This window comes from Enhydra lutris, unplaced genomic scaffold, assembly GCF_002288905.1.
Source record: "Enhydra lutris kenyoni isolate GAN:26980312 unplaced genomic scaffold, ASM228890v2 scaffoldscaffold4, whole genome shotgun sequence".
Classification (NCBI taxonomy): domain Eukaryota; kingdom Metazoa; phylum Chordata; class Mammalia; order Carnivora; family Mustelidae; genus Enhydra; species Enhydra lutris.
Window position 1 is genome coordinate 13,589,881 of NW_019154088.1, and position 27,100 is coordinate 13,616,980.

Sequence of the window (27,100 nt, forward strand, 5' to 3'; positions counted from 1 at the left end):
GATTAAGTTTTGTCATAGAACATTCAGAGAAATGTAGGGAAGGAAAAAGTCCATCTCTGCCCTTCAGTTCTCTCAACTGGAGTAGAATTAAATTTACACAAGACAGATTAATAGGAGGAAAACCCCAGAATTTTATTATTATGCGCTCAGAGGGCCCGATAATGAAATTGAGACTAAAGAAATGACCAAGGCAGGCAGTTCTTATGCTTTTTAGACAAAAAAATAAATTTGTGAGGAACTGACTGGATAAAATAAATGGGAGCTTTAATTAGAAATTCAAAGTGGAATCTGGGCTGAGGTGGTAATTAGTAAAGTTACAGGTTGGTTTCTACAACTCTCAGCTTTAACATTCCTATCTCTGGTGATAAGGATGTCTTCTTACTTCTTAGTACAGAGAGGGTACCTTACACACGGGAGGTTTCTTGCTTGCTTTGGGGGGACAGGGTAGAGCCTGAGTGCCCTTTAACTAGCTGTTCTCCAGGTAGCTTCAATTCAAAATTATCAGTATGCCATTGTGGTACAGTTTGGCCCACCTGCCCTTGGCCCCTACAGGAGAAAAGACTCTGAGCAGAATATATTGGCATGCCACCAAATGTCAGATGGCCTGGTTTTCCTTCTCTCTCTCTCTCTCTCTCCCTCCCCCAGGGATTGAAAATGCCACCCTGTGCTTTTCTCTTGGCAATGACGCTTTGCTATAGGAAAGGCATGCCTGGACCTTCTGAAACACGTTAGAACCCAGATCCATCGAGGGCGCTAATGCTGTATTTGTCAGCTACTCCAGGTCATCTTAGGTATTAGCACCACAGCACTCCAAAAAATTGTGCCCACAGACAGCTGAGGTTCGTTCACAAAGCGCTGGTGGTGATGCTCGAGTTTGAGAGCCAGGGAGAGTATGCTATGCGGGCACTCTCTAAATCACCTACGTATATGCTTAATGACCTCCTGAAGCTAGTTTATGAGGCCTCCCAGACACCTGTACCTAAGGCCTTTTCCATACAGCCCTGCAATGGGCCACTAGCTCTCGTCAAATCCGACACCACAACACCCACTACCTGAGCGTCATCTAACTTTCCGATTGGCCCTTTCAGCCTCCACTTCTGGGCTATCAACTGAGAGTCATTCCTGGCGCATGCGCGTTACTAGCTTCCGGCCGCGGAGAGCGGTGCACCGGCCTTTCCCGCCCGGGTGGAATTCTTGCCTCGCTTTCCTCCGCCTGGCTCTTTGTGTATGCAATGGGTCCGGACTCAGGTTCCTTTCTCGAAGAGCCGCTCTTAAACGTGCTACCCTTAGACGCTAGGGACCGGGGCACCCAGCGCTGTCGCCTGGGCCCGGCCGCCTTCCGCGCCTTGGGCGCACACTTGGGCTCGGTGGTGAACATCTCTCTGCCTGACGGCGGCTCCTGTCTCTGTACCGCCTGGCTGCGGCGGGACGGAGCAGACGGCTTTGTGCAACTGGATCCGCAGTGTGCGAGCCCCGGGACGGCTGTGGGGGCTTCGAGGTTCAGGGGGAGTCTCAGCTTAAGCAGCCTCCGCCTAGTGACCTGCCCGTCCCTGCGGCTCCTCACCGTGTGGCCGGTGTTACGGGAGCGGGCGGGTGCACCCGGTACCTTGAACCCAGCTGCGGTGCTGGAGGCGGCGCAGGAGCTTCTGAGGAACCGACCAGTCTCCCGGGGCCACGTGGTGGCCGCTCCACCGGGGGCCCCCGGCCCCGTGGCCGCGCTTCACATCGTCAGCGGGGCGCCCAGCCCGAATCCGGCCGGGCGGGTCACCCCTCGTACCCGCATCAGTCTCAGCTCGGTGCCTCCGTCGGAAGCCGAACAGCAGCCCGAGGTGGCCCTCGGGGGTCTTTCGGAGGCTGCCGACTCGCTGCGGGAGCTCCTCCTCCTCCCACTCCGCTACCCCAGCACCTTGGCGGCCTTGGGGCTAGCGGTGCCTCGCGGGGTGCTCCTGGCGGGCCCCCCCGGAGTGGGCAAAACTCAGCTAGTGCGGGACGTGGTCCGGGAAGCGGGCGCGGAGCTGCTGGCAGTGAGCGCCCCCGCGCTCCAGGGCGCGCGGCCCGGGGAGACCGAGGAGAACGTGAGGCAGGTCTTCCAGCGCGCGCGGGAGCTGGCCAGCCGCAGACCCACCCTCCTCTTCCTGGACGAGGTGGACGCCCTGTGTCCCCGGCGGGGCGGCCCACACCGAGCGCCCGAGAGCCGCGTGGTGGCCCAGGTGTTGACGCTGCTGGACGGCATCAGTGGGGACCGCGAGGTGGTGGTGGTGGCGTCCACCAACCGGCCGGACGCTCTAGACCCAGCGCTGCGCCGACCAGGAAGGTTTGACCGAGAGGTAAATAGGCCCGGGCTGTCAGCCTCTTGTCTTTGGAACCAAGGCCTCTTCTGGCTTGGGTTGGGTGCCCCGAGGGCCACTTAGGTTTGGCTGTCCGACTGGAGTGGGGTTTTTTGTAATGCAGAGAACACCTTCTCTGCCCTTGTGCGATCTGTGAGCCAGGACCTGTTTTACCTAAGAGTCAGATTGTTGGGAGAAGCAAGGTAGCCTTTAGAGATTAATTTTGTGCAGGACCTGAAGTTGAGTACAATCAGTAATGTTAGTTTTTAAGGCAACTAGGTCAGCTGTAAGCATATTGAACTCCTGTGGATTTGGAATAAGAATTTATTTAAATTAGGATAGCCTCAAGAAATAAGTTTTCGAAATAAAAAGGGAGAAGGCACGAAAGAACTAAAACAAAGCAGGCAATAACTCTTCCGGATTTATTCATTCCTTGTCAGGACGCTAGCATCCTGTCCCACAGGTGAAAAGTTACCCACAATTGCTCCCTGAGTTGCCAGGAGGATTGAGTATTCAAAGGTGTCCTTTATTTTACAAGCTTTAGTCCCAAATTAATCCTTTAGTAAATAGGTTGACTATTGATTAAGTGATGTTTAAACTTTGTGTTAAGATTCTGAGGAGATGATAATTGCACACTTTTATCTTAATCTGTGCAGAACTTGATCAGATTTCTCTTTTGTACCATCTGGTACTTGTCTCCTGAATAAAATCCTTAAGGGCAGGGACCTAGACTATCTGCTATAATATTGCATCCCTGGCTCGCAGAACTTGGTAGGTTTTTAAAAATAACAGAATGTTGTTAAATGAATTACAGAGGGCCCCCAACTTACAGTGGTTCAGCTTGGTGGTTTTTCAGCTTTACGATGGTCTGAAAGTCATATGGGTTCAGTAGAAAACATATTTTGAATTTTGAATTTTGATCTTTTGCCAGGCTAGCGATACGCAGTAAATGCGCTCATGGTGCTGGATAGCCACGAGGTCATGAGGGTAAACAGTGAACATACTGACCACCATTTTATACCCATGCAAACATTCTGTTTTTCACTTTCAGTACAGTATTAAATAAATTCTATGAATGGTCAAAACTTTTTTTATGAAATGGACCTTGTGTTAGATGGTTTTGCCCAACCATAGGCTAATGTAAATGCTCTGAGCACATTTAAGTTGCCTAGGCTCAGTTGTGATATTTAGTAGGGTAGGTATATTAAATGCATTATCCACTTACTGTAATTCCAACTTACAATGGATTTATTGGGGGGTGCCTGGGTGGCTCAGTGGCTTAAAGCCTCTGCCTTCAGCTCATGATCTCAGGGTCCTGGGATCGAGCCCCGCATCAGGGTCTTTGCTCAGTGGGGAGCCTGCCTCCTCCTCTCTTTCTCTTCGCCTGCCTCTCTGCCTGTGTGTGATCTCTGTCTGTCAAATAAATAAATTTTAAAAATCTTTAAAAAAACAAACAAACAATGGATTTATTGGGATGCAACCCTATCTTAAGCTCAGGAAGATCTGTATGTAGTTTTCATTATGCAACTATTTAGCCATGTTACTCCTCTGGAAAATTAGGATTTTAATATATTGAGAGTCTGTGGTATTCTTTTTTTTTTTTTTTTCAAGATTTTTATTTATTTATTTATTTATTTGACAGACAGAGATCACAAGTAGACAGAGAGGAGGGGAAGCAGGCTCCCCGCTGAGCAGACAGCTCAATGCGGGGCTCGATTCCAGGACCTTGAGATCATGACCCGAGCCGAAGGCAGCAGCTCAACCCACTGAGCCACCCAGGCGCCCAAGAGTCTGTGGTATTCTTAAGAGTACATAGTTCTGCTTTCAAATTTGTTTACCAAGTTAAACACATTTGAGGGGATAAAAATACTGCATAATATTCTAAACTGTGGAAACTTTAATTTTTCTTTTTTTCCTTTGCACATAGGTTGTCATTGGGACTCCCACACTTAAACAAAGAAAGGCAATACTCCAAGTGATTACCTCAAAGATGCCCATCTCCAGTCAAGTCGATTTGAGCCTCCTTGCGGAAATGACAGTTGGCTATGTTGGTGCAGACCTGACTGCACTCTGTAGGGAGGCTGCCCTGCATGCTCTCCTTCATAGTGAGAAGGTAGGAAGAAATGATGTATGAGCCTGTATGTTGATCTTTTCATTACTATAATGAATTTAGGGATTAAAACAAGTGGTAAGTACATTTTCTTGCAACTTTTGATAACTTCCACAGCTGTTTCTTCCTTTTATTTTTTTTCCTTACATATATTTTTATATCCCACCTCCCTGGGACTAGCATTTGACTGAAGGTGGGGATAGAGGACTGAGTCTCCCAGGTCTATCAGGGCATGCTCCCTCATTCCCACAGTAACTCCCTAGTGCCAAAGCCCAGAGCAGCCAGGAAAAAGACAGTGTGGCCCTAGAACAGTCAAACATTTTTCTTTTTAATTTTTCTTTATTTTGAAGCAATTTCAGACCAAGAGAAAAGTTGCAAAAATAGTACAAAGAATTTCTGTATATACTTTACCCAGATTCCACAAATGTAGCACTTGACCAGTTTTACTTCATCTTTTTCTCTTTATCTGTGTTTTTATATAACTTTACATATAGATAAATCTCTCTTATGTATGTATATTTTTTTGTGTGAAACATTTCAGAATACACTGCCACCATGATGGCTCTTTAGCCTTAAAATCTTATGTGTATATCTTCTAAAAACAAAGACTTTACCCACAGTACAATTATCAAGATGAGGAAATTAACACTAACACAGTACTTTTACCTAATATCTATAGACCTTATCCAAGTTTCACTGTGTCCCATTAATTTCCTTTATAGCAGAAATTTTAAAAGGAAAATAGAAAATAGTAACCCAAGATTACACATTGCCTTTAATTACCATGACTTCTTGTTCTTTTTAAGATTTTATTTATTTTAGAGAGAGAGACAGCATAAGCAGGAGGGGCAGAGAGAGAAGGAGGAGAGAGAATCTCAAGCAGATCCCTGAGTCCGACATGGAGCTCAACTCCAGGACTCTAAAATCATGACCTGAGCTGAAACACAGAGTCAGATGCTTAACCAAATGCACCACCCAGTCTGCCCTGTATTCTTTAATCTAGAAGCATTCTTTAATCTTTCTTTTATTGCTACATTTTAATTCTAATTTTTAATTTTTTTAAGGATTTTATGTATTATTATTTATTTGAGAAAGAGAGAGAGAGAGAGTGGGAGCTGGGAGAAGAACAGAAAGAGAGGGATGAGCACAGAGCAGACTCTTTGCTAAGTGCAGAGCCCTGTGTGGGGCTGGATCCCACAGTCCTGAGCTCATGACCGGAGCTAAAACCAAGAGTTGGTTGCTTAACTGTCTCAGCCACCCAGGTGTATGGCTGACTTCAAGACTACAGATCATTTATTCTGTAGACTCCTCCTTAGTGTGGGTTTGACTGATACTTCCTCATAGTTTGATTTGGCTTTTGCATTTGGGTGAGAGGATCACAGAAATACTGTGTTCTAATTGCATCTGTTTTTCCTTTCTTGTTAAAAACTAAATATTTTGTGGGGAAGATAACCTTTTCTAACCCAGAAGAAGATTGAGCACCTGGAATTTTTATTTAAATTTGTCTTTAAGGGGCGCCTGGGTGGCTCAGTGGGTTAAAGCCTCTGCCTTCAGCTCAGGTCATGATCCCAGGGTTCTGGGATCGAGCCCCGCATCGGGCTCTCTGCTCAGCAGGGAGCCTGCTTCCCTTCCTCTCTCTCTGGCTGCCTCTCCACCTACCTGTGATCTCTGTCTGTCAAATAAATAAATAAAATCTTTAAAAAAAAAAAAAAATTTGTCTTTAAGAGGCACCTGGGTGGCTCAGTCAGTTAAGTGTCTGCCTTCAGCTCAAGTCATGATTTCCGGATCCTGGAATCAAGACCCGTGTCGGGCTCCCCATGCTTCTCCCTTTCCTCCTTGTTCGTGCTCTTGCTATCTCTGTTGCTGTCTCTCTCTCAAATAAATAAATACAATCTTTAAATTTGTCTTTGATATTGAAATCTTTAATTCATGACTACCTTTTTAAAAAATACTTAGAATATTAGCTTAAATATAATAATTTTCAACACTATGCATTGGAAAATCTCTTCACCTTATATGTAATGAGTAATCCTTAATCCCTAAACCCCTTCAGAAAAAAATAATTTTAGTATCTTGAGGATTTTGAGACGAAGTTTTCAATCTCTGTTGTAACTATTATAACATTAAACTTGTCCTTTGATCTTAGAATTTTTAAAAACCAATTTGAGTTTGTTTAAATTATAAAAGGATGATTTATCATCTAAAGTTTTGAAACTTTTTTACCTACATAATTGACATCCTTTCTCACTTCCATTTATTTTTACACCTATACAGAAGGTGGAGAAGGAGTTACATGAACTTGTAGGTTCTCTTGTGGGTTTAGAACCTAAGCTGCTTGAACACTGAATGATACTTCTCATGTGTAGAGGTGTGAGACTCTGTTTTATGAAGGGAGGAGGAGAGTACCAGGGGCTGGAAGGAAGATTACATTTAGGATTCCCTGTGCTTTGAGGTTCCAGGGTTAACCTTAAGTACTCTGGCTTAGGTGGACCAGCCAGCTGGTACTTCAGGAGGGGTCTGCCCAGGCATAGGTACCACAAGTGATGACTGAGTTCATAAACAACCAAGGGAAGTGGAAGGAAGAAAGGCCAAAAGGAAGAAGGGACAGGCACCTGGGAAGGTACTGGCTTCATCTTTTTCTTCTTTGCCCCTCAGATACCTGAGGGGCTGCTGCTGCTACCAGGGCAGACAAGGGGTATGTTAAAGTTTGTTCAGCTTTTTGTGAATTCCCATTAAAGGATTAGAAATATTGTTTAGTACATACACATACACACACAGAGGGGAAGGAATTTTATCTGCCTGGAAGGGTTATGACAGTCAAGTGAATTAATGTACATGTAAGTGATCTTAGTGTTACTTAAAAATTAATTAGTATTTAGGTACCCGACATCTAATACTGCTAGTAGTTGAGGCGGGGGGAAGCACTATTTAAAAAAATTATTTAATAGTGCTCTTTATGAGAAGTTAAACTAGATAAAAACATAAAGAAAATAAAAATTGCCTGAAATCTACCTCTCAGAGATTACAATTTTTAGGAACGTTGTTCACAATAGCTCTATATGTATATATGCACTTACATAATCTTAGGTAAATGGGATAATATAGTTTGTTGTTGGAAATGGGAATTTTGGAGGGCGCCTGGGTGGCTCATTCAGTTAAGCGTCTGCTTTCAGCTCACGTCACGGGATTGAGTCCCACACTGGGCTCACTGCTCGGTGGGGCGTCTGCTTCTCCCTCTGCCCTTCACCATGTTCTCTCTCGCTCTCTCTCAAATAAGAGAAATCTTTAAGAAAAAAAAAAAAAAGGAATTTTTTGACAACTAAATGTTCACAATTTGATATGAGGGTAAATCTTAAATATAATACAAATACTATAAATATAAGCAGTTTTTAAGAAAAAAATCTGCTTCACTAGAATGATCAAAGAAATTGCAAGAAAGATCCTCTAAAATAGAATCTTAAAGTGAAGATGACTTTTTTTTTTTTAAGATTTTATTTATTTATTTATTTGACAGAGAGAGAGATCACAAGTAGGCAGAGAGTCAGACAGAGAGAGAGAGAGAGAGAGAAGCAGGCTCCCCGCCGAGCGAAGAGCCCGACGCGGGGCTCGATCCCAGGACACTGAGATGATGACCCGAGCCGAAGGCAGCGGCCCAATCCACTGAGCCACCCAGGCGCCCCAAGTGAAGATGACTTTTTAAACATTTATTTTAGAGACACAGAGAATGTGCGAGGTGCGGGTTTCAGAGGGAAAGAGTCTTAAGCAGACTCCGTGCTGATCTTGGAGCCTAAGGCAGGGCTGAATCTTACTAACCTGATTTTAATACCTGAGCCAAAACCAGGAGCCCTATGCTTAAACAACTGCACCATCCGGGCACCCCAAACATGGCCTTTCTGTTTTGTTTTGTTTTTAAGATTATTTATTGTCAGAGAGCAGCACAAGCATGGGGAGAGGCAGGCTCTCTAGTGAGTAAAGAGCCCAATGTGGGACTCATTCCCAGGACTCTGGGATCATGACCTGAGCTGAAGGCAGCCGCTTAACCAACTGAGCCACCCAGGTGTCCCGGGCCTTTCTAAACATAACATAAAACCTAATGGTCAAAAAGGAAATGATTTAATTTGGTTATTTGGGGATGGCCAAACAATAAACAAAGACAGGATAAAAGAGAGACTGGAAAAAATACTTTTGGCCATGACAAAAGGACCAGTAACCTTGATAAAGAATTCTCACAAATCAGTAAGAAAAGACTAACAATCCAAGAGAAAATGGGTAATAAAATAAGAATAGGTAGTAGACCGTAGAAGGATTACAAATAGCTAGTAAACATGAAAAATTCTTGGGGCGCCTGGGTGGCTCAGTGGGTTAAAGCCTCTGCCTTCGGCTCAGGTCATGATCCTAGGGTTCTGGGACTGAGCCCGAATCGGCTCTCTGCTCAGCAGGGAGCCTGCTTCCTCCTCTCTCTCTGCCTGCCTCTCTACCTACTTGTGATCTCTGTCAAATAAATAAATAAAATCTTAAAAAAAAAAAAATGAAAAATTCTCAACTTTACTTTCTTTAAAAATTGGTCTTGGGGTGCTTGGGTGGCTCAGTTGGTTAAGCAGCTGCCTTCAGCTCAGGTCACGATCCTAGGGTCCTGAGATCAAGCCCTGCATGGGGCTCCCTGCTCGGTAGGGAGCCTGCTTCTCCTCCTTTCTCTGCCCCTCCCCCTGCTTGTGCTCTTTCTCTTAAATAAATAAATAAAATCTTTAAAAAAAAATTAGTTTCTTTCAGGGGCTACCCTGACTGTCCGACTCTTGGTATTGGCTCAGGTCCTAATCTCAGGATATAAGATCGAGCCCCTCCTCAGGTGTGCTCCGTGCAGAGTCTGCCTGAGATTCTCTCTCCTTCCCTCTCCCACATGCTCGCTTGCTCTCTCTCTCTCTAAAATAAATAAATCTTAGAAATATGTGCTGCCAAAGTGAACACTAAATGAATAAATCTTTAAAAAATTAATCTCTTTAAGTTTTAACTCTTTATTTTGAAATAATTAAAAAGTTTAGGGAAAGTTGCAAAATAGAGAAATCCTGCTAAACCCTCCATTCAAATTCATCAGTTTTTAACATTTTGCCAAATCAATTTTATCACTCTCTCTCTCTTCTCTAAATGTATGTGTAGGGACGCCTGGGTGGCTCAGTGGGTTAAAGCCTCTGCCTTCAGCTCAGGTCATGATCCCATGGTCCTGGGATCCAGCCCCGAATTGGGCTCTCTGCTCGGCGGGGGGCCTGCTTCCTCCTCTCTCTCTGCCTGCCTCTCTGCCTACCTGTGATCTCTGTCAAATAAATAAATAAAATCTTTAAATGTATGTGTATACACACATTACTTGCTTTTTCTGAATCAGTTGAGGATGGGTTGCATACATCATAACCTATTATCCATTTCCTAAGAAAAAGTATGTCCCCATACGAGACCACAGTATGGCTGTGGATCATCATTATATTCAGGAAATTTAACACGGATACAAAACATCATCAGCTCTACTGCCCATACTCTGATTTTTTGGGTTTTTTTTCCCTCTAGTAGAAGATCTAGTTCAGGATAACATTATGTTTAGTTTTTAGTTTCTTTTAATTTATAGTTCTCCCTTAGCTTTTTTTTTTTTTTTTTTTTTTTTTAAAGAAGGAGAGAAAATATGCAGGGCCAGGTGCAGAGCAGGAGAGAGATCATCTTAAGCAGGCTCCATGCCCAGCATAGAACTTGACACAGGGCTTGATCTCACGATGGAGATCATGACCTGAGCCGAAACCAAGAGTTGGAAGCTTAACCGACTGTGCCACCCAGTTGCCCCAGCTTTTTTTTTTCCCCCTTTTTTTTTTTTTAAGATTTTTTTTATTCATCAGAGAGGGAGAGAGAGACAGGGCAGAGGGATAAGCAGGCTCCTGATGTGGGGCTTGATCCCAGGACCCTGGGATCATGACCTGAGCCAAAGGCAGATGCTTAACCAACTGAGCCACCCAGGTGTCCCCATTTTTTATTTTTAAAGATTTTATTTATTTATTTGACAGAGATCACAAGTAGGCAGAGCAGCAGGTAGAGAGAGAGGAGGAAGCAGGCTCCCCACGAGAAGAGAGCCTGATGTGGGGCTCGATCTCAGGACCCCGAGACCATGACCTGAGCCAAACGCAGATGCCTAACGACTGAGCCACCCAGGCGTCCCCCCATTTTTTTTTAAGAGATATTTTACATTGACAGTTTTTAAGGATGTAGGTCCGTGATTTTATAAAATGTCTCTCAATATGGGTTTGTCTAATATTTTTTCATAGATTTAGGTTACGCATTCTGGTTTGGGATACTCCATAAATGTTGGTGTCCTTCTTAAGGTATCACATGTGAAAGCCCAAGATGTCTGTCTGCCTCTCCTTGGTGCTGTCCGTAATTGGTGATTGATAAGATCAACCAGTCAGGGTTTTGTCCCATTTTTCCACTGTATAGCTGCTATTTTTCCCTTTGCAACTAAAAGAAACCTATGAGGAGGCCCTTTGAGATCATGGTTCTTATAAAACTTCCCCTACCCTTGTTTTACATCTGTGGATGATTCTTGCCCTGAGCAGCCTTTACTATATGTGATTGTAAAGATGATTTTCTGATTCCATATTCCCTCTGCCTCACTCTTTTTTTTTTTTTTTTTTAAGATTTTATTTATTTATTTGACAGAGACACAGCGAGAGAGGGAACACAAGCAGGGGCAGAGGGAGAGAGAGAAGCAGGCCTCCTGCAGAGCAGGGAGCCTGACACAGGGCTCGATTTCAGAACCCTGGGATCATGACCCGAGCCGAAGGCAGACACTTAACCGACTGAGCCACCCAGTGCTGCTACCTCACTCTTGATTAAAGAAATTAGTATAATACTACCATTTCCTCTGTCACACTGGCAAACATTTAAAAGTTTGGTAATGCCCCGTGCTGGAGAGGGTATGGGAAGAAGAGCTTTATATTAGCGGTGCAGCTTTGAAGGCAGTGTGATAATACCTGTCACAATCGTCAATGTGCGTTCTACTTGGAGGAAATATAAAAATACTTGAACATATGCACAAACATTTTCACCTGAAGCTTTGTTTTTAATAACAAAAGACTGGAAGCAATCCAGTGTTCAACAGAAGGATGCAGTTAAATTACGGTACGTTCATACACCAGTGTCTTTTGCAGTTGTCAAAAAAAAGTGAGGTTGAACTAAATTGATAGGAGAAGATTTCTAATATAAGTGAAAAAGAGTGCAGGTTATGGGGCGCCTGGGTGGCTCAGTGGGTTAAGCCGCTGCCTTCGGCTCAGGTCGTGATTTCAGGGTCCTGGGATCAAGTCCCGCATCGGGCTCTCTGCTCAGCAGGGAGCCTGCTTCCCTCTCTCTCTTTCTCTGCCTGCCTCTCCGTCTACTTGTGATCTCTCTCTGTCAAATAAATAAATAAAATCTTTAAAAAAAAAAAAAAAAGAGTGCAGGTTATTTGTATAGTAGCGTCCCGTTTATGTATCTGTTTGAAAGGATGTCCTATGTACTGCTGGAGTACATAGGAAACGGTTGACATCCTCTAGAGATGAATAGTGGGAAAAGCAGGGGGAGGACATATTTAATTTTTTTGTCTTATATATGTAAAATTTTTTTATAATGATAAAAGATTTATCTTTTTTTAAGATAATCTTCTATAAGATCATTTATATTTGTAAGGATTTATCTTTATAGATTTATAAATTCAAAAGAAGGGGGGGTTTGTTTGTTTGTTTTTTAAGAAATAAGTGGGGGCACCTTGGTGGCTCAGTCATTGAGTGTCTACCTTCAGCTCAGGTTATGATCCCAGAGTCCTGGGATCAAGCCCCACATTAGGCTCCCTGCTTAGCGGGAAACCTACTTCTTCTCCCACTCCCCTGCTTGTGTTACCGTCACTATGTCTGTTTTTAAGATTTTATTTATGTGAGAGTGAGAGAGAATGAGACAGAAAGAGAACATGAGAGGGGAGGTCAGAGGGAGAGCACACTCCCTGCTGAACAGGATGCCTGACGTGGGACTCGATCCTGGAACTTCAGGATCATGACCTGACCTGAAGGCAATTGCTTAACCAACTGAGCCACCCAGGGGCCCAATAAATAAAATCTTTAAACAATAATAATAATAAAAATAAAAAATAATTTTGCTTCTGTAGCACAAAAAATGCCCATGTAATTTTTGGTCTGATTTTGCTTTTGGGGCATATTTCTTCAGAACAAGGACAGCCCAGCTGTTGATGAAGCAGACTTCCTTGAAGCTTTTAAAAAGATTCAACCCTCATCATTTCGAAGTATCATTGGGCTGATGGACATCAAGCCTGTTGGCTGGGAGCAGATTGGTGGCCTTGAAGATGTCAAACTGAAGTTAAAACAGGTGATCTAGAGAGTTCCCTTATGCCAGTAGAATGGTTGGGTTTAATGTACCACTTCTATGAGACTATCTTGCTGCCATTGGTCATACATCCTATCATCACAATCCAAGGAGCCCTTTTCAGTCCTGGTTTAACTGGCCTTCTCTAGGCATCAAATACCATTTTGCATACTTTCCTACCTCACACTTGTTTTGCTTGTTTTTGCTTTAAAGGCTTTATCATGTAGAAAGGGGTCAGTAGACTTCTCTGTAGAGGGCTGGAGAGTAAATATTTTAGGCTTTGTGGGCCATCCAGTGCCGATTACAACCACTAGCTCTGTCTTAAGGCCACAGAACCAGTGATAGATAATGCAAAATCAGTATTTGTGTTCTGGTGGAACTTTATTTATGAACACTGAAATCACATTATTTTCACATGTCACAAAGTATTCTTTTGATTTTTTTTTTTTTTGAGCATTTAAAAATATAAAAATGGTTCTTAGTTTGTGTGTAGTAAAATACAGATTTTTAGTTTGTAGGCCTGAGTTTGCCCTGGGACTGGTAAAAGCACAAAATTACAATACACAGTATGACCTGGCTGGCTACTGTTCTCACTGTGGATGCTTAAGGACACAACTCTCCAGATGCTGTTACTTGGCATTTCAGTTTCAGAAGTTAATCTTGTTAATTTACCTTCAAGTGATCCTGCCATAAGGAATTAGGTTTCTCTGACCGTATGTACAAAAGACTGAAGTATCATTATAATTTATTCATCTTAACTAGAAGCTGTTTCTGCACTGAATCATAGAATCCTTGTGTCCATGGATCAGTGCATTTGTGATATTCCCTAATTTTTTACGTACATTGTCTCACTTAATCTTTAGGAAGTACAGGAGAGATTAGCCACACCTTCCTGTTGTAAACGCTCTTTCTTCAGCTTCGAGATGTTAAGCTTTCCTGCCTTTCTGAACATTCTTTTCCATACCTTAAATGTTAGTGCTCCAAGCTCCTGGGAGGCCTCTTGTTGCGTTCTGTGAGCCCATGATCTTAATATCCAGGGCTTCGACTGTCCCCTGAAAACTGTTAACTCGAAAATCTTCATATCCAGTGCACATAGTTCTTTTGATCATCAGAATTGCTTAGCTGCTTGTCTACCAGGTAACTTACAGGGATCTGAAACTCAGCATGTCCAAAACTCAGCTAGTGAGTCCCACCTCCATATCTGGATTCCCTACCTCTGAATACAGACAGCCACCTGTGTCCTAAGTCAGAAACCTGTCTTCTAGAAGCAGTTGGGTGGCTCAGTTGGTTGAGTGTCTGACTCTTTATTTTTAGCACATTCATGGGATCAAGCCCCATATTGGGCTGTGTGCTCAGTGCAGAGTCTGCTTAAGATTTTTTTCCTCCCTTTCCCTCTCTCTCTGCTCCTTCCCCTCCCCATGCATGCTCTCTTTCTCGAATAAATAAATAAATAAAATCTTTAAAAGAAAAGAAAAGAAACCTATCCTCTAAATTCATGGGTCATGTCTAATGTATGTGTAACTTCCCCTCTGGATTTAGAACATAGTCCCTACATAAAAAAGTTACATTTTATGTTTCAAGTCCATCCCCTTGACACCATTGCCACTGCCTGTGACACATCCGGCTTTATTATTTTTGTAGTCTGAGTCATTGCAAGAGATTTCTAACTGGTCTTTCTCCTCTGGTTTTATTTCTTTCCAGTCCATTCTCCATACTGCTTCCTCAATGTTAACTAAAACTTTCAAGGTGCAACACACTCAGACTCCTTCTACTTCAACTCTTTTGTTCCTTGCTTCCCCTATTCTCCCCTCTGTTCCTGCTTACTGATGATATGAATTAGAGTTTCACGTGTCTCTGCGTACTGTTCCTTCTCTGTGGAATGCCCTTTGCTGGTCTCATGGTGAGTTTACTCTGTCTCTCCAACTAAAATCTGGATTCCCATGGTCCAGGGATGTTAGCCTTTTTTGTAGAAAGGCAGTAGTTAAGAGTTTGTACTTCTTGATCTACACTGCCTAAGGTCAGTCTCAGTTCTGCTGCCTCACCAGAAATAAGACCTGGGCAAGTTCCTTAACTTTTGTAAGTCTGAGCTTCTGCATCTATAAAATTATGATGATAATAAAATCACCTACCTCAGAGATAAAGGAGACCTGTTTACTATTCAATTAACATTTGTGGAGTGCCAGCTTCATGAAGGTGACATTCTGTATGTGGCTATTTTTTTTTTTTTAAGATTTTATTTATTTATTTGACAGAGATCACAAGCAGGCAGAGAGAGAGAGGGAAGCAGGCTCCCCGCTGAGCAGAGACCCTGATGCGGGGCTCGATCCCAGGACCCTGGGATCATGACCTGAGCTGAAGGCAGAGGCTTTAACCCACTGAGCCACCCAGGCGCCCCTGTATGTGGCTATTTAGAGGTGAACTTTATTTATGTTCTACCAGAAGCAGAATGACAAACTCAGCATGGAAAAATAATTACAGTTAGTGAATGATTAAGTGCTCCCAAAGTAAAAGATGGGCAGTAGTGTAGAGTGGCTGGAAGAATGTGGCGTGGGGGGCAGGAAGAGTGTGTTCTGCTTTAGAGTGGTTAGGGAAAACCTCTCCAAGGGAATGACATTTGAGCTGAGACTGAATGATGAGGGGTGGCCACACAGAACTTGAAGGAGTGTTTAGACAGAATAGCAGAGGTGCTGAGATAGGAATAGACTGAGGTGTTTGGGAGATAGGCTATGTAAGGCCTTGTAATCACTGTAGGAATGATTTGGATTTTATTCTAATTCTGATGGGAGGTCATTGAAGGATTTTAAGTAGGATATGATATGACCTGACTTAGGTTATAAGAGCACTGGTTACTGCAAGAAGAATGTACTGTATTTCCAGCTCAAAACAGATACCAAAGAATTATTGAGTGAACAATTGAATTTACTGAATTATTTGTGATGTTATATCTTTATTCTAAAATAACTGTCTCTTTTTGTATACCATCTCTTTTTGTGTACCTGCAGAGTATCGAGTGGCCTCTAAAATTCCCTCGGGAATTTATCCGGATGGGCCTGACACAACCAAAGGGAGTTCTCCTGTATGGTCCCCCTGGATGTGCTAAAACCACCCTGGTGAGGGCGCTGGCCACAAGCTGCCATTGCTCTTTTGTTTCAGTGAGTGGTGCTGATCTCTTTTCTCCTTTCGTTGGAGACTCAGAAAAAGTCTTGTCTCAGGTTTGTTTATTTTCCTCCATGTAGTTAAGTGTCCTTTTGAATTTTCTTGGCATGCCTTAAGGATAAACCTTAGTTATTAAAAATATTACTGGCCTTTTTAATAATTAGAAAAGTTACACACATTTTTATAGAAAATATAGGAAAGTGTTAGATAAGAAATCCTTTGTAATCTCTCTACTTAGTGTTAACATTTTGGTGAGTTTGCTTCATTTTTTTGTTTTTCTTTTAAAATTGAGGGTGGATTATGGGGCGCCTGGGTGGCTCAGTCAGTTAAGTGTCTGCCTTCAGCTCAGGTCATGATCCCAGGGTCCTGGGATCGAGCCCCATATCGGGCTCTCTGCTCATTGAGAAGCCTGCTTCTCTCTCCCACTCCCCCTGCTTGTATTTCCCCTTGCTATGTCTGTCTCTGTCAAATAAGTAAATAAAATCTTTATTAAAAAATAAAATAAAATTGAGGTTAGGTTATATCTTTATCGTGGTTTTTTAATCCTCACTTTTATTTATTTTTTTTTAAAGATTTTATTTATTTATGTATTTGACAGACGGAGATCACAAGTAGGCAGAGAAGCAGGCAGAGAGGAGGAAGCAGGCTCCCCGCTGAGCAGAGAGCTCGATGCGGGGCTCCATCCCAGGACCATGGGTCCTGGTCATGGACCTGAGCTGAAGGCAGAGGCTTTAACCCACTGAGCCACCCAGGCGCCCCAATCATTATTACTTTTAAAACCCCATAGTATTAAATATTGTTTGAAAATATGATTTTTAACCTGTATGTAATACTGCATTGTTTCTTGTTCTATTTATTCATCCCTACTTCTTGGACATTTAGCAGCTTTCTCTCTTTATATTTTAAAAATTATAAGTAGTAATGCAGAAAGCATATATTCATTGGAATATTAAATAATGTGTGGCTTTTCAATAATTTTTATTTTCCTAACCAAAGGTATTCCAACAAGCAAGAGCAAATACTCCAGCAGTTGTGTTTTTGGATGAGATTGATTCAATCTTGGGCTCTCGATCCATCAGCAAAACAGAATGTAATGTTCAAGAACGTGTTCTTTCTGTTCTTCTGAATGAAATAGATGGTGTGGGACTAAAGACTACCGAGAGAAGAGGAAGTAAATCAGATCAACAGGGTAAATACAAGGAGCTGAAAAAAAAAGAAGAGGTATTTATTAGCCAGAAAATGCCCAAAACCCAGGCCAGCATTAAATACAGTGCATATACACTAGCTTTTCCTATGCTGGATTCATCTCATAGAAGAAATTAACATAATTTCAGTTTGACTGTATTTGGATATCTATAGACCTAAAAACTGTGATTTGACTAGGAAGGAGGTAAATTTTATAGTAAGTTATCTTAAATATATATGAATGAATTTCCTTTTTGCTAAGATTTAGAAAAATAATTTTATACATATTGCTAATAGAAAAGGGAGTTGATTCTTAATTTTATTTCCTGTAGAACCAGTGTTCATCCCTTTCTAAAAATTTTTATATGAAACAAAACATTGTTATTACCAATGATCTTAGTAATTTATTATTTTTTTTTAAAGATTTTATTCATTTATTTGTCAGAGAGAGAGAGGGAGAGAGAGATCACAAGTAGGCAGAGAGGCAGGCAGAGACAGAGGGAGAAGCAGGCTCCCTGCTGAGCAAGGAGCCCGATGTGGGACTCGATCCCAGGACGCTGGGATCACGACCCGACCCGAAGGCAGCCGCTTAACCAACTGAGCCACCCAGGCGTCCCTGATCTTAGTAATTTAAAACTTCTAATTTTCTTGAGGAATGGGTTTCCTTAGTTATAATGAAATTAAACTATAATGAAATTAAACTTTTGGAAGTCCCTGCCTCCCTTCTGAGTCTCTTTCTAGATAGAATTTGATATCCTTAAGTTTTCCAGTGGATAATTTTTCTTTTATTCTTTCCTCATTTTTAATCTTGTTTGCCATTTGAAAAATCATTCCATGGAAGAAGAATCTTACAGCTTCTTAAGAACATAGCACACTAGAATTTGAAGAGTCCCTAAGCTTTTCTAATCAAATTTTGTCATAATTCAGGAATTCCTTCTACAGTATCTGACCAGTGATTAGTCAGCCTCTGCTAAAATACTTGCAGATACAGGGAATTCACTACTTCGAGAGATCACATTACTGGGGAACCACTCTGATTATTCAGTTCAATTTAAAAGAAATTTTTTTAAAATTCCAGTGTAGTTAACATACAGTATTATATTAGTTTCAAGTGTACGGTGTAGTGATTCCACAATTCATATATTATTCAGTGCTTCTAGAGATCAGAGTACTCTTTAATCCCCATCACCTACTTCCCCCACCCCCACCTCCTCCCCTCCTCTCTGTTTGTCCTCTATAGTTAAGAGTGTGTTTTTTGGTTTATCTCTCACTCTTTTTTTTCCTTTGTTTTGTTTCTTAAATTCCACATATGAGTGAGATCATATGGTATTTGTCTTTCTCTGAATAGCTTATTTCACTTAGTCCATCCATGATGCAAATGGCAGGAGTTCATTCTTTTTTATGGCTGAGTAATATCAGTGTGTGTGTGTGTGTGTGTGTGTGTGTGTGTGTGCGCGCACCATATTTTTTTTTATCCATTCATCTATTGATGGACACTTGGGCTGCATCCATAATTTGACTCTTGTGAATAATGCTGCAGTAAACATCGGGGTGCATATATCCCTTAGAATTAGTATTTTCATAATCTTTGGGTAAATACCCAGTAGTGCAATTTACTGGATCATAGGGTACTTCTGTTTTTAATTTTTTTAGGAGCTTCCATACTGTTATTCAAAGTGGCTGTACCAGTTTGCATTTCCACTAGCAGTGCAAAAGAGTTCCTTTTTCTCTACAACCTCACCAACACTTGTTGTTCCTTGTGTTTTTTATTTTAGATATTCTGACAGGTGTGAGGTGATAGGTCATTGCGGTTTTGATTTGCAGTTCACTGATGATGAGTGATACTGAGCTTCTTTTCGTGTATCTGTTAGCCATCTGTATGTCTTTGGAGAGATGTCTGTTCATGTCTTTTGCCCATATTTAAATTGGATTATTGTGTGTGGAGTTATATGAGTTATTTATATATTTTGGGTACTAATCCTTTTTTGGATATGTCATTTGTAAATATCTCTGCCTATTCAGTAGGTTGTCTTTTAGTTTGTTGATTATTTTCTTTGCTGTGTAGAAGGTTTTTATTTTGATGTAGTCTCCCAGTAGTTTATTTTTGCTTTTGTTTCCCTTGCATCAGGAGACAAAAAAGATGTTGCTATGGCTCATGTCAGAGAAATTACTACCTGTGCTCTCTTAAGGGATTTTTATGGTTTCAGGTCTCACATTTAGATCCTTAACCCATTTTGGGGTTTTTTGTGTGTGGTTTAGGAAAGTGATGCAGGGGATGCCTCGGTGGCTCAGTGGGTTAAGCCGCTGCCTTCGGCTCAGGTCATGCTCCCAGAGTCCTGGGATTGAGTCCCACATCGGGTTCCTTGCTCAGCAGGAAAGCCTGCTTCTTTCTCCGCCTCTGCCTGCCACTCTGCCTGCTTGTATGTGCTCACTCACTCTCTCTCTCTCTCTAGCAAATAAATAAACAAAAAAATTAAAATTAAAAAAAAAAAAAAAAGGAAAGTGGTCCAGTTTCAGGGTTCCTGGGTGGCTCAGTTAGTTAGGCATCCAGCTCTTGATTTTAGCTCAGGTTATGATGTTCAGGTCATGAGATTGAGCCCTGCGTGGGGCTCTGAGCTCTGTGGGGAATCTGAAAAGATTCTTTCTTCTCCCTTTCCCTCTGCCTCTCTACCCATTCACATGCTCGCTCTCTCAAATAAATACATTAATCTTTTTTTTTTTTTTTTTTTAGATTTTATTTATCTGTCAGAGAGCGAGAGGGAGAGCGAGCGAGCACAGGCAGACAGAATGGCAGGCAGAGGCAGAGGGAGAAGCAGGCTCCCTGATGAGCAAGGAGCCCGATGTGGGACTCGATCCCAGGACGCTGGGATCACCACCTGGGCCAAAGGCAGCTTTTTAACCAACGGGCCCCCCCGGGGTTCCCCCCCCCCCCTTTTTTTTTTTTAAAGGCAAGAAAGTTTCATTCTTTGGCGTTGTTGCTGTCTGGATTTCCCAACACCATTTGTTGAAGTGCCTGTCTTTTTCTCATTGCATATTCTTAACTCCTTTGTCAAAGATTTGTTGGCTGTATAATTGTAGGCTCATTTCTGAGCTGATTTTTGGTTTTCTGTTCTGTTCTATAGATCTATGTGTCTATTTTTGTGTTAGTACCACACTGTTTTGATGATGACAGCTTTGTAATACAATTTGAAATCTGGAATTGTAATGCCTCCAACTTTTTTTTTCTTTTTCAAGGTGCTTTGGCTATTCAGGGTCTTTTGTGGTTCCATACAAATTTTAGGATTGTTTTTTCTAGTTCTGTGGAAAAGGCTGTTGATATTTTTATATGGATTGCGTTAAATCTGTAGATTGCTTTGGGTAGTATGGGCATGTTAACAATATTTGTTCTTCAAATCCATGAGCATGGACGGTCTTTCCATTTGTTTATGTCATCTTTGATTTCTCTCATTGCTGTTTATAGTTTTCACAATACAGATCCTTTACCTCTGAGTTTAGTCCTAGGTTTGGTTTTTTTTTTTTTTAAGATTTTTTTATTTATTCATTTGACAGATAGAGATCACAAGTAGGCAGAGAGACAGGCAGAGAGAGAGGAGGAAGCAGGCTCCCCGCTGAGCAGAGAGCCCAATGCGGGGCTCGATCCCAGGACCCTGGGATCATGACCTGAGCCGAAGGCAGAGGCTTTAACCCACTGAGCCACCCAGGCGCCCCAGTCCTAGGTATTTTATTATTTTCGATATAATTGTAAATGGGATTCTTTTCTTAATTTCTCTTTCTGCTGCCTCATTACTAATGTATAGAAATGCAACAGATTTCTGTACATTGATTTTGTATCCTGTGACATTACAGAATTCATTTGTTAGTTCTGGTGGTTTTTTGGTGGAGTCTTTAGGGTTTTCTGTATATAGTATCATCTCATCTGCAAATAGTGGAAGTTTGATTTCTTCTTGCCATTCTGGATGTCTTTATTTCTTTTTGTTGTCTGAGTGCTGTGGCTAGGACTCAAGCACTGTGTTGAATAAAAGTGGTGGAGTGGACATCCTTGTCTTATTCTTGACCTTAGGAAAAAGCTCTCAGTTTTTAACCATTGACTATGATGTTAGCTGTGGGGTTTTTTTATATGGCCTCTATTATGTTGAGGTCTGTTCCCTCTAAACCTACACTTTGTTAAGGGTTTTTATCATGAATGGATGTTGTGCTTTGTCAAGTGCTTTTCCTGCATCTTTTGAAGTGATCATATGGTTGTCAACCTTTTTCTTACTGATGTAACATGTTGATTGATCTGTAAATATTGAACCCCCCTTTCATTCTAGGAATAAATCCATTTGATCATGATGAGTCATTTTTTTTTTAATGTATTGTTGAATTTGGTTTGCTAGTATTTTGTTGAGGATATTTGCATCTAATGTTCATTAGAGATACTGACCTTTAGTTCTCTTTTTTTGTGGTATCTTTATCTGTTTTTGGTATCAGGGTAATGCTGGCCTCGTAGAATGATTTTGGAAGTTTTCCTTCCTCTTCTGTTTTTTGCAATAGTTTGAGAATAGGTCTTAACTCTTCTCTAAATGTTTGGTAGAATTCACCTAGACGCCATCTGGTTCTGAACTTTTATTTGTTGGGAGTTCAGTAATTTTGAATGCTCAGTGGGTGTATGGCTTTGCTCTGGCTGCTTTTCTATATTTCTTACCTTTATCTAGGATTTATACATCTGCAGCATATGTTGTCATATTTCTGCCTTTCAAGAGAAAAATAAATAAAAAGCAAAGTAAATCTCTCTCTTGCAGGACATAAGAGCCAGAGTGATTCATAGCCATACATCTCCACCTGTTAGTCATATGCTTTGTCTTTTCAAATCATCCACTTAGGTTGTAATCATTCTTTGGGGCTCAGGTGCATTCAGTAGGTGTTCTCTGCTGTGGTGGTATAAGATTTTCCATTGGTTCTCCTGTGGACAGATGTCCCTAAGGAATGGCCAGTCCCTTCACCACACACACAGTAGTTCTTTGATTAATAATTTGTTTTAGCATATATTGATATCAAGAAGGTGGTCTGGATAGGAGGTAAAAGCACTTCAGTCCCAAGAAAAGAATATGCTTATTTAAAAATAAATGGACCATTTGATTTATAATTTGGCCAGCTTACTGACATTACTTTGGGTTGGTGTTTTTCCTCAGAGTTTCAAGAATTTTTTAACAGAAGTGTCATGATTGTTGCTGCAACAAATAGACCTGATGTGTTAGATGATGCCTTGTTACGACCTGGAAGATTAGATAAGATTATTTATATTCCACCTCCAGATGAAAAGGTAATCACTGTGTATGTTTAATCTTTGTGTGTGGATTCTGAACAGATCAATATCTGAGCTTTAAGGAGCCTAACAGAATTGAATTCCAAGCTAAATATATATGTATGTATCTTACACTGGGTTCTGCAGTCTTCCCTTGCCTGGTGGTCCTTCATAAAATCATAATTTTGATCTGCTTTTGCTGGATACTCTAGGCGTATTTTCAGAGAAACATATGCCTATAAGTAAAGTATTACCTTATTTCATTGTGTGGCAGACTCAAAATACCAAGCTTGTTACAACTAGAATGGAGGAATCCCAAAGTGTTAAAAGCATTTTGGAGATGATTTGCATCAGTATCCTTATTTTACAGTGGGAAAGTCTGAGATTAGAGAGATTATACAATGTATCCATAGTCTAAAAATCAGTAAATCTTTGCCCTTAACATCCACAGCCACTGGCAGGGAATGGTTAAAAACAAAGATGAACTTTTTCCTTCCTTCCTTAAAAAAAAAAATAAATAAAATTTAAAAATTAAATACTATTTATTTTTAAGATTTTATCTATTTATCCGACAGACAGACAGAGATCACAAGTAGGCAGAGAGGCAGGCGGAGAGACAGGAAGGGAAGCAGGCTCCCTGCTGAGCAGAGAGCCTGATCCAAGGCTCGATTCCAGGACCCTGAGATCATGACCTGAGCCGAAGGCAGAGGCTTTAACCCACTGAGCCACCCAGACTCCCAATGTTATTTATTTTTAAATCGTGTCTAGATAATTCATGTTTTTGCTTCTTTTTTTTTTTTTTAAAGATTTTATTTATTTATTTGACAGAGAGAGAGCACAAGCAGGCAGAGAGGAAGGCAGAGGCAGAGAGAGAAGCAGGCTCCCCACTGAGCAAGGAGCCCGATTCGGGGCTTGATCCCAGGACCCTGAGATCATGACCCGAGCCGAAGGCAGCGGCTTAACCCACTGAGCCACCCAGGCGCCCCATGTTTTTGCTTCTTAAGTCATGTCTGATAACACTATTTGTACCCAAAATAGGGACTTATGTTTCTAAAAGAAATTTACCTACAATTGTCTATTTAAAAGAAAAAATTTTTTTAAAGATTTTATTTATTTGGCAGAGATCACAGGTAGGCAGAGAGGCAGGCAGAGAGAGGAGGAAGCAGGCTCCCTGCTGAGCAGAGAGCCCAACAGGGGCTCGATCCCAAGACCCCGGTATCATGACCCGAGCCAAAGGCAGAAACTTTAACCCACTGAGCCACCAAGGCGCCGCTAAAATTTTTTTTAAAATATTGGGACGGCTGGGTGGCTCAGTTGGTTAAGCCGCTGCCTTAGACTCAGGTCATGTGGGATCGAGTCCCACAGCAGGCTCCTTGCTCAGTGAGGAGCCTGCTTCTCTCTCTGCCTCTGCCTGCCACTCTGCCTGCTTATGCTCGTGCTCGCTCGCTCGCTCGCTCTCTCTCTCTCTCTCTCTGACAAATAAATAAATAAATAAAAATCTTTAAAAAAATTTTTTTAAAAATATTAAAATTTATCATGTAATTTTTGCCATTATCATATGAGCCATTGATAAGTTACTCTTTCTTACCTCTTCAGAAGTGATTTTATTAAATAAATATATATACTTCCGGTGCAGTATGACAGGAAACACTAACTTAAAATGTTTTAATATAGATTTGTGTCTAACATAAATGTTGTAAGATTATAAACATATTGTTCTTAATTTTTTTTTTCCAGGGTAGGCTTTCTATTTTGAAAGTCTATACAAAAAACATGCCAGTGGGGCCTGATGTTTCCTTAGAAAACCTAGCAGCAGAAACCTGTTTTTTCTCTGGTGCTGATCTTGGAAATCTTTGCAAAGAAGTAAGTTAATTAGTGAGGGAATGTATGGTTGACAGCATTTCTTCATTTATTCAGATCTTCATTTGCCACTTTCCTAACTGCGCACGGAAGAATGAGGCACAAACAAGTCAGCTGTGAGAGGGAGCAGGGGACAACAGCTGGAAGGACTGTCACCCAGACAACTCCTCAGTCCAGTATTTATTAGATACAAGGTAGCAACAAAGGAGAAGAAAAGGTTATACAATAGCCATAGGTCTAATACGTAAACAAGAAGGAATGTGAGTCAGATGTTGGTCACAAGTTTTAGAGGTAAACGAGGTAAACAAGAAGAAGAGTAAGGCGTGTCTGATCCAGCAGCTTGGATTTGTAGTTGTGCTAGCACACTTAAAGGGATTACCTTAACAGCAGGCTTTCTCTGAGGTACAGGAGACAAGGAAAAAGGGAAGCAGGGGTGTCCCGCCCCAGCTGCTTGGCTTCAAGGGCGAGTATCATCCCCTCCACCAGAGGCCTGCTGCTAGTACATGTTTTTCTCAAGGTCATCCTTAAGCTTACGTGACCAGTACAATTCCTCATTAGTTATTAAAGTTATATTTTGAGCAGCATATTATTCTGAGGGACGATTGCATTCATTCACTTGGCAGCATTTACTCAAAGACCTCCTATGTGGCAAGCACTGTGTAAGGTGAAACAGACAGATAGGGACCCTTTCTTTCCCTTCCCAAGCTTACAGGTTTGTGGCAGGTTGCAGAGAGGCAAATTGTCTTACTGCATTGGCAGTTGAAAATATGTAGTGAATCAGGAAGTTTAGGGTGTTGCGGGAGCACCTGGGAAGGACATGGAACCAGACTTGGGGGCATCAGAGAAGGCTTTCTGAGAGAAGGCATGTGTAAGGGGAAATTGGAAGGATGATGAGAGAGGTAGGCTAAGGGAGGGAACTGGGGGTGGCATTGAGGCAGAGGGAACAAAATGTGCAGGTGACTCGAGTGAGAGATAACATGACACTTCGGAGCTGGACAGTGGCCAGATCACACAGGTCCTTGTAAGCCATTTTAAGAGATTTACACTTTGTTTTGAAACCAAAAGAAGCCATCATAGGTGTTTCCCTTTCCATAAACTTTTATTAAATGTGCTATTCAGAAAAAGCACAGATCATCAGGGCATAGTTAATTGAATTAACATAAAATGAACACACTTGTTTAACTAGAGAGAGAGAACGTTATCAGTGCCCTGGAGGCTCCTCTTGGGGCTTTCCCAATCTTCCTTCCAAAAGGGAACCACACTCCTGACTTACAGCACTGGAGATTAGTTTTGTCTGCTTTTTGAACTTTATATAAATAGGACTATATATACTTCTATATTTGCTTTTTTAACTCAAGATTATGTTTGTGAAGGGGCGCCTAGGTAACTCGGTTAAGTGTCTGCCTTCTGCTCAGGTCATGATCCCGGGATCCTGGGATGGAGCCTCCCATCGGGCTCCCTAATCAGCAGGAAGCCTGCTTCTTCCTCTCCCATTCCCCCTGCTTTTATTCCTTCACTATCTCTCTGTGTGTCAAATAAATACATAAAATCTTAAAAAAAAAAAAAAAAAGATCATGTTTGTGAAATTCATCTGTGGTTTTGCATATGGGGTAGTTCGCGCATTTCCATCACTTTGTAATATTCTAGTTTAGGAATATACTGCAGCATTCATCCATCTTTTTGGAACATTGTTCATAGCAGAATTTATAGCAAAAAAGTAACCCAAACTACTTTTTTTGTTACAAATTCAGCTATGAACAATCTTGTACATGTCTGTTAGTACATATGTGTACTTATCTCTGTTATATATATATATATGTATAAACCTACAAAGAGAATTGCAGAGTTATAGAGCATGTGTTTGGTCTTGTGCTTTGTGATCAGTGCTGTGTCCTGTTCAAAAACTCCTACTGTAAGGCCAGGAGTATAGTCTCTCATCCTTAAATATATAAATGGGCTCATACTGTGTATATTTTGCTGCAACTTGCTATTTCTTTTTTCCCATTTAAGGGTAGAATTTAATGTAGAAGAAATTATGGTCTGTTAAGACAACTTTTAATTTTATTTTTAATAAAACTTTTAATTTTATTAAAATTACCTTATTTAACTTTTTAATTTTATAGTGTCATGAATATGGGAATTCTAAGAAGTGGGACTGAGGTTTTTACCCTCAGATTTTGAATTATTACCATAAATTGTGGGGCACCTGGGTGGCTCCATCAGTTAAGCAGCTGCCTTTGGCTCAGGTCATGATCCCAGGGTCCTGGATCGAGACCCACCTCGGGCTCCCTGCTCAGCAGGTTGTGGGGGGTGGGCTGCTTTTCCCTCTCCCTCTGCCCCTCCTTTGTGTTCTCTCTCTAAAATAAATTTTTGAAAATCTTTAAAAAAATTTTTTTTAAAGAAGCACATTAATTATTTCCTGTTGTTTGTCTCTTACAGGCTGCCTTGCTGGCTCTGCAAGAAAATGGATTAGAAGCAACCACAGTGAAGCAAGAGCACTTTCTAAAATCACTGAGGACTGTAAAGCCATCCTTAAGTCATGAGGACTTGACTTTATATGAAAACTTATTTCAGAAACAAGGATTTTCTAACTTAGAGGGTGTATAACCATTATATCCCTGACCAAGGATTAACTGTAAACTTGCCCTATAGTTTGCAACTTCGCACTTTTAGAGTTTGTGTAACTTCCTGTAAATAAAAGACTTTATACCTAATAAGCTAAAAAGTATATTAAAATACCATAACTTGGGAAGAAAGTATATGTATGTTGACCTTTTTTAGAAAAGATTTTATTTG

General features: G+C 41.4%; 1 protein-coding gene across 2 annotated transcripts; it reads left to right on the plus strand.

Moving 5' to 3' along the window:
- Positions 1–1,133: 1,133 nt before the first annotated feature.
- Positions 1,134–27,054, plus strand: LOC111161207 (spermatogenesis associated 5 like 1). Of its 2 annotated transcripts, XM_022524790.1 has the most exons (9): positions 1,202–2,327; positions 4,255–4,440; positions 12,664–12,822; positions 15,822–16,031; positions 16,972–17,196; positions 19,700–19,703; positions 22,332–22,462; positions 24,182–24,307; positions 26,744–27,054. In XM_022524790.1, the coding sequence occupies exons 1-9, from the start codon at positions 1,233–1,235 to the stop codon at positions 26,909–26,911; spliced, it is 2,304 nt and encodes a 767-aa protein (XP_022380498.1). In that variant the 5' UTR covers positions 1,202–1,232; the 3' UTR covers positions 26,912–27,054. The 2 variants fall into 2 exon arrangements, with proteins under 2 accessions (XP_022380506.1, XP_022380498.1); XM_022524798.1 differs by lacking the exon at positions 19,700–19,703 and having other exon boundaries at positions 1,134–2,327; positions 16,972–17,164.
- Positions 27,055–27,100: the final 46 nt, after the last annotated feature.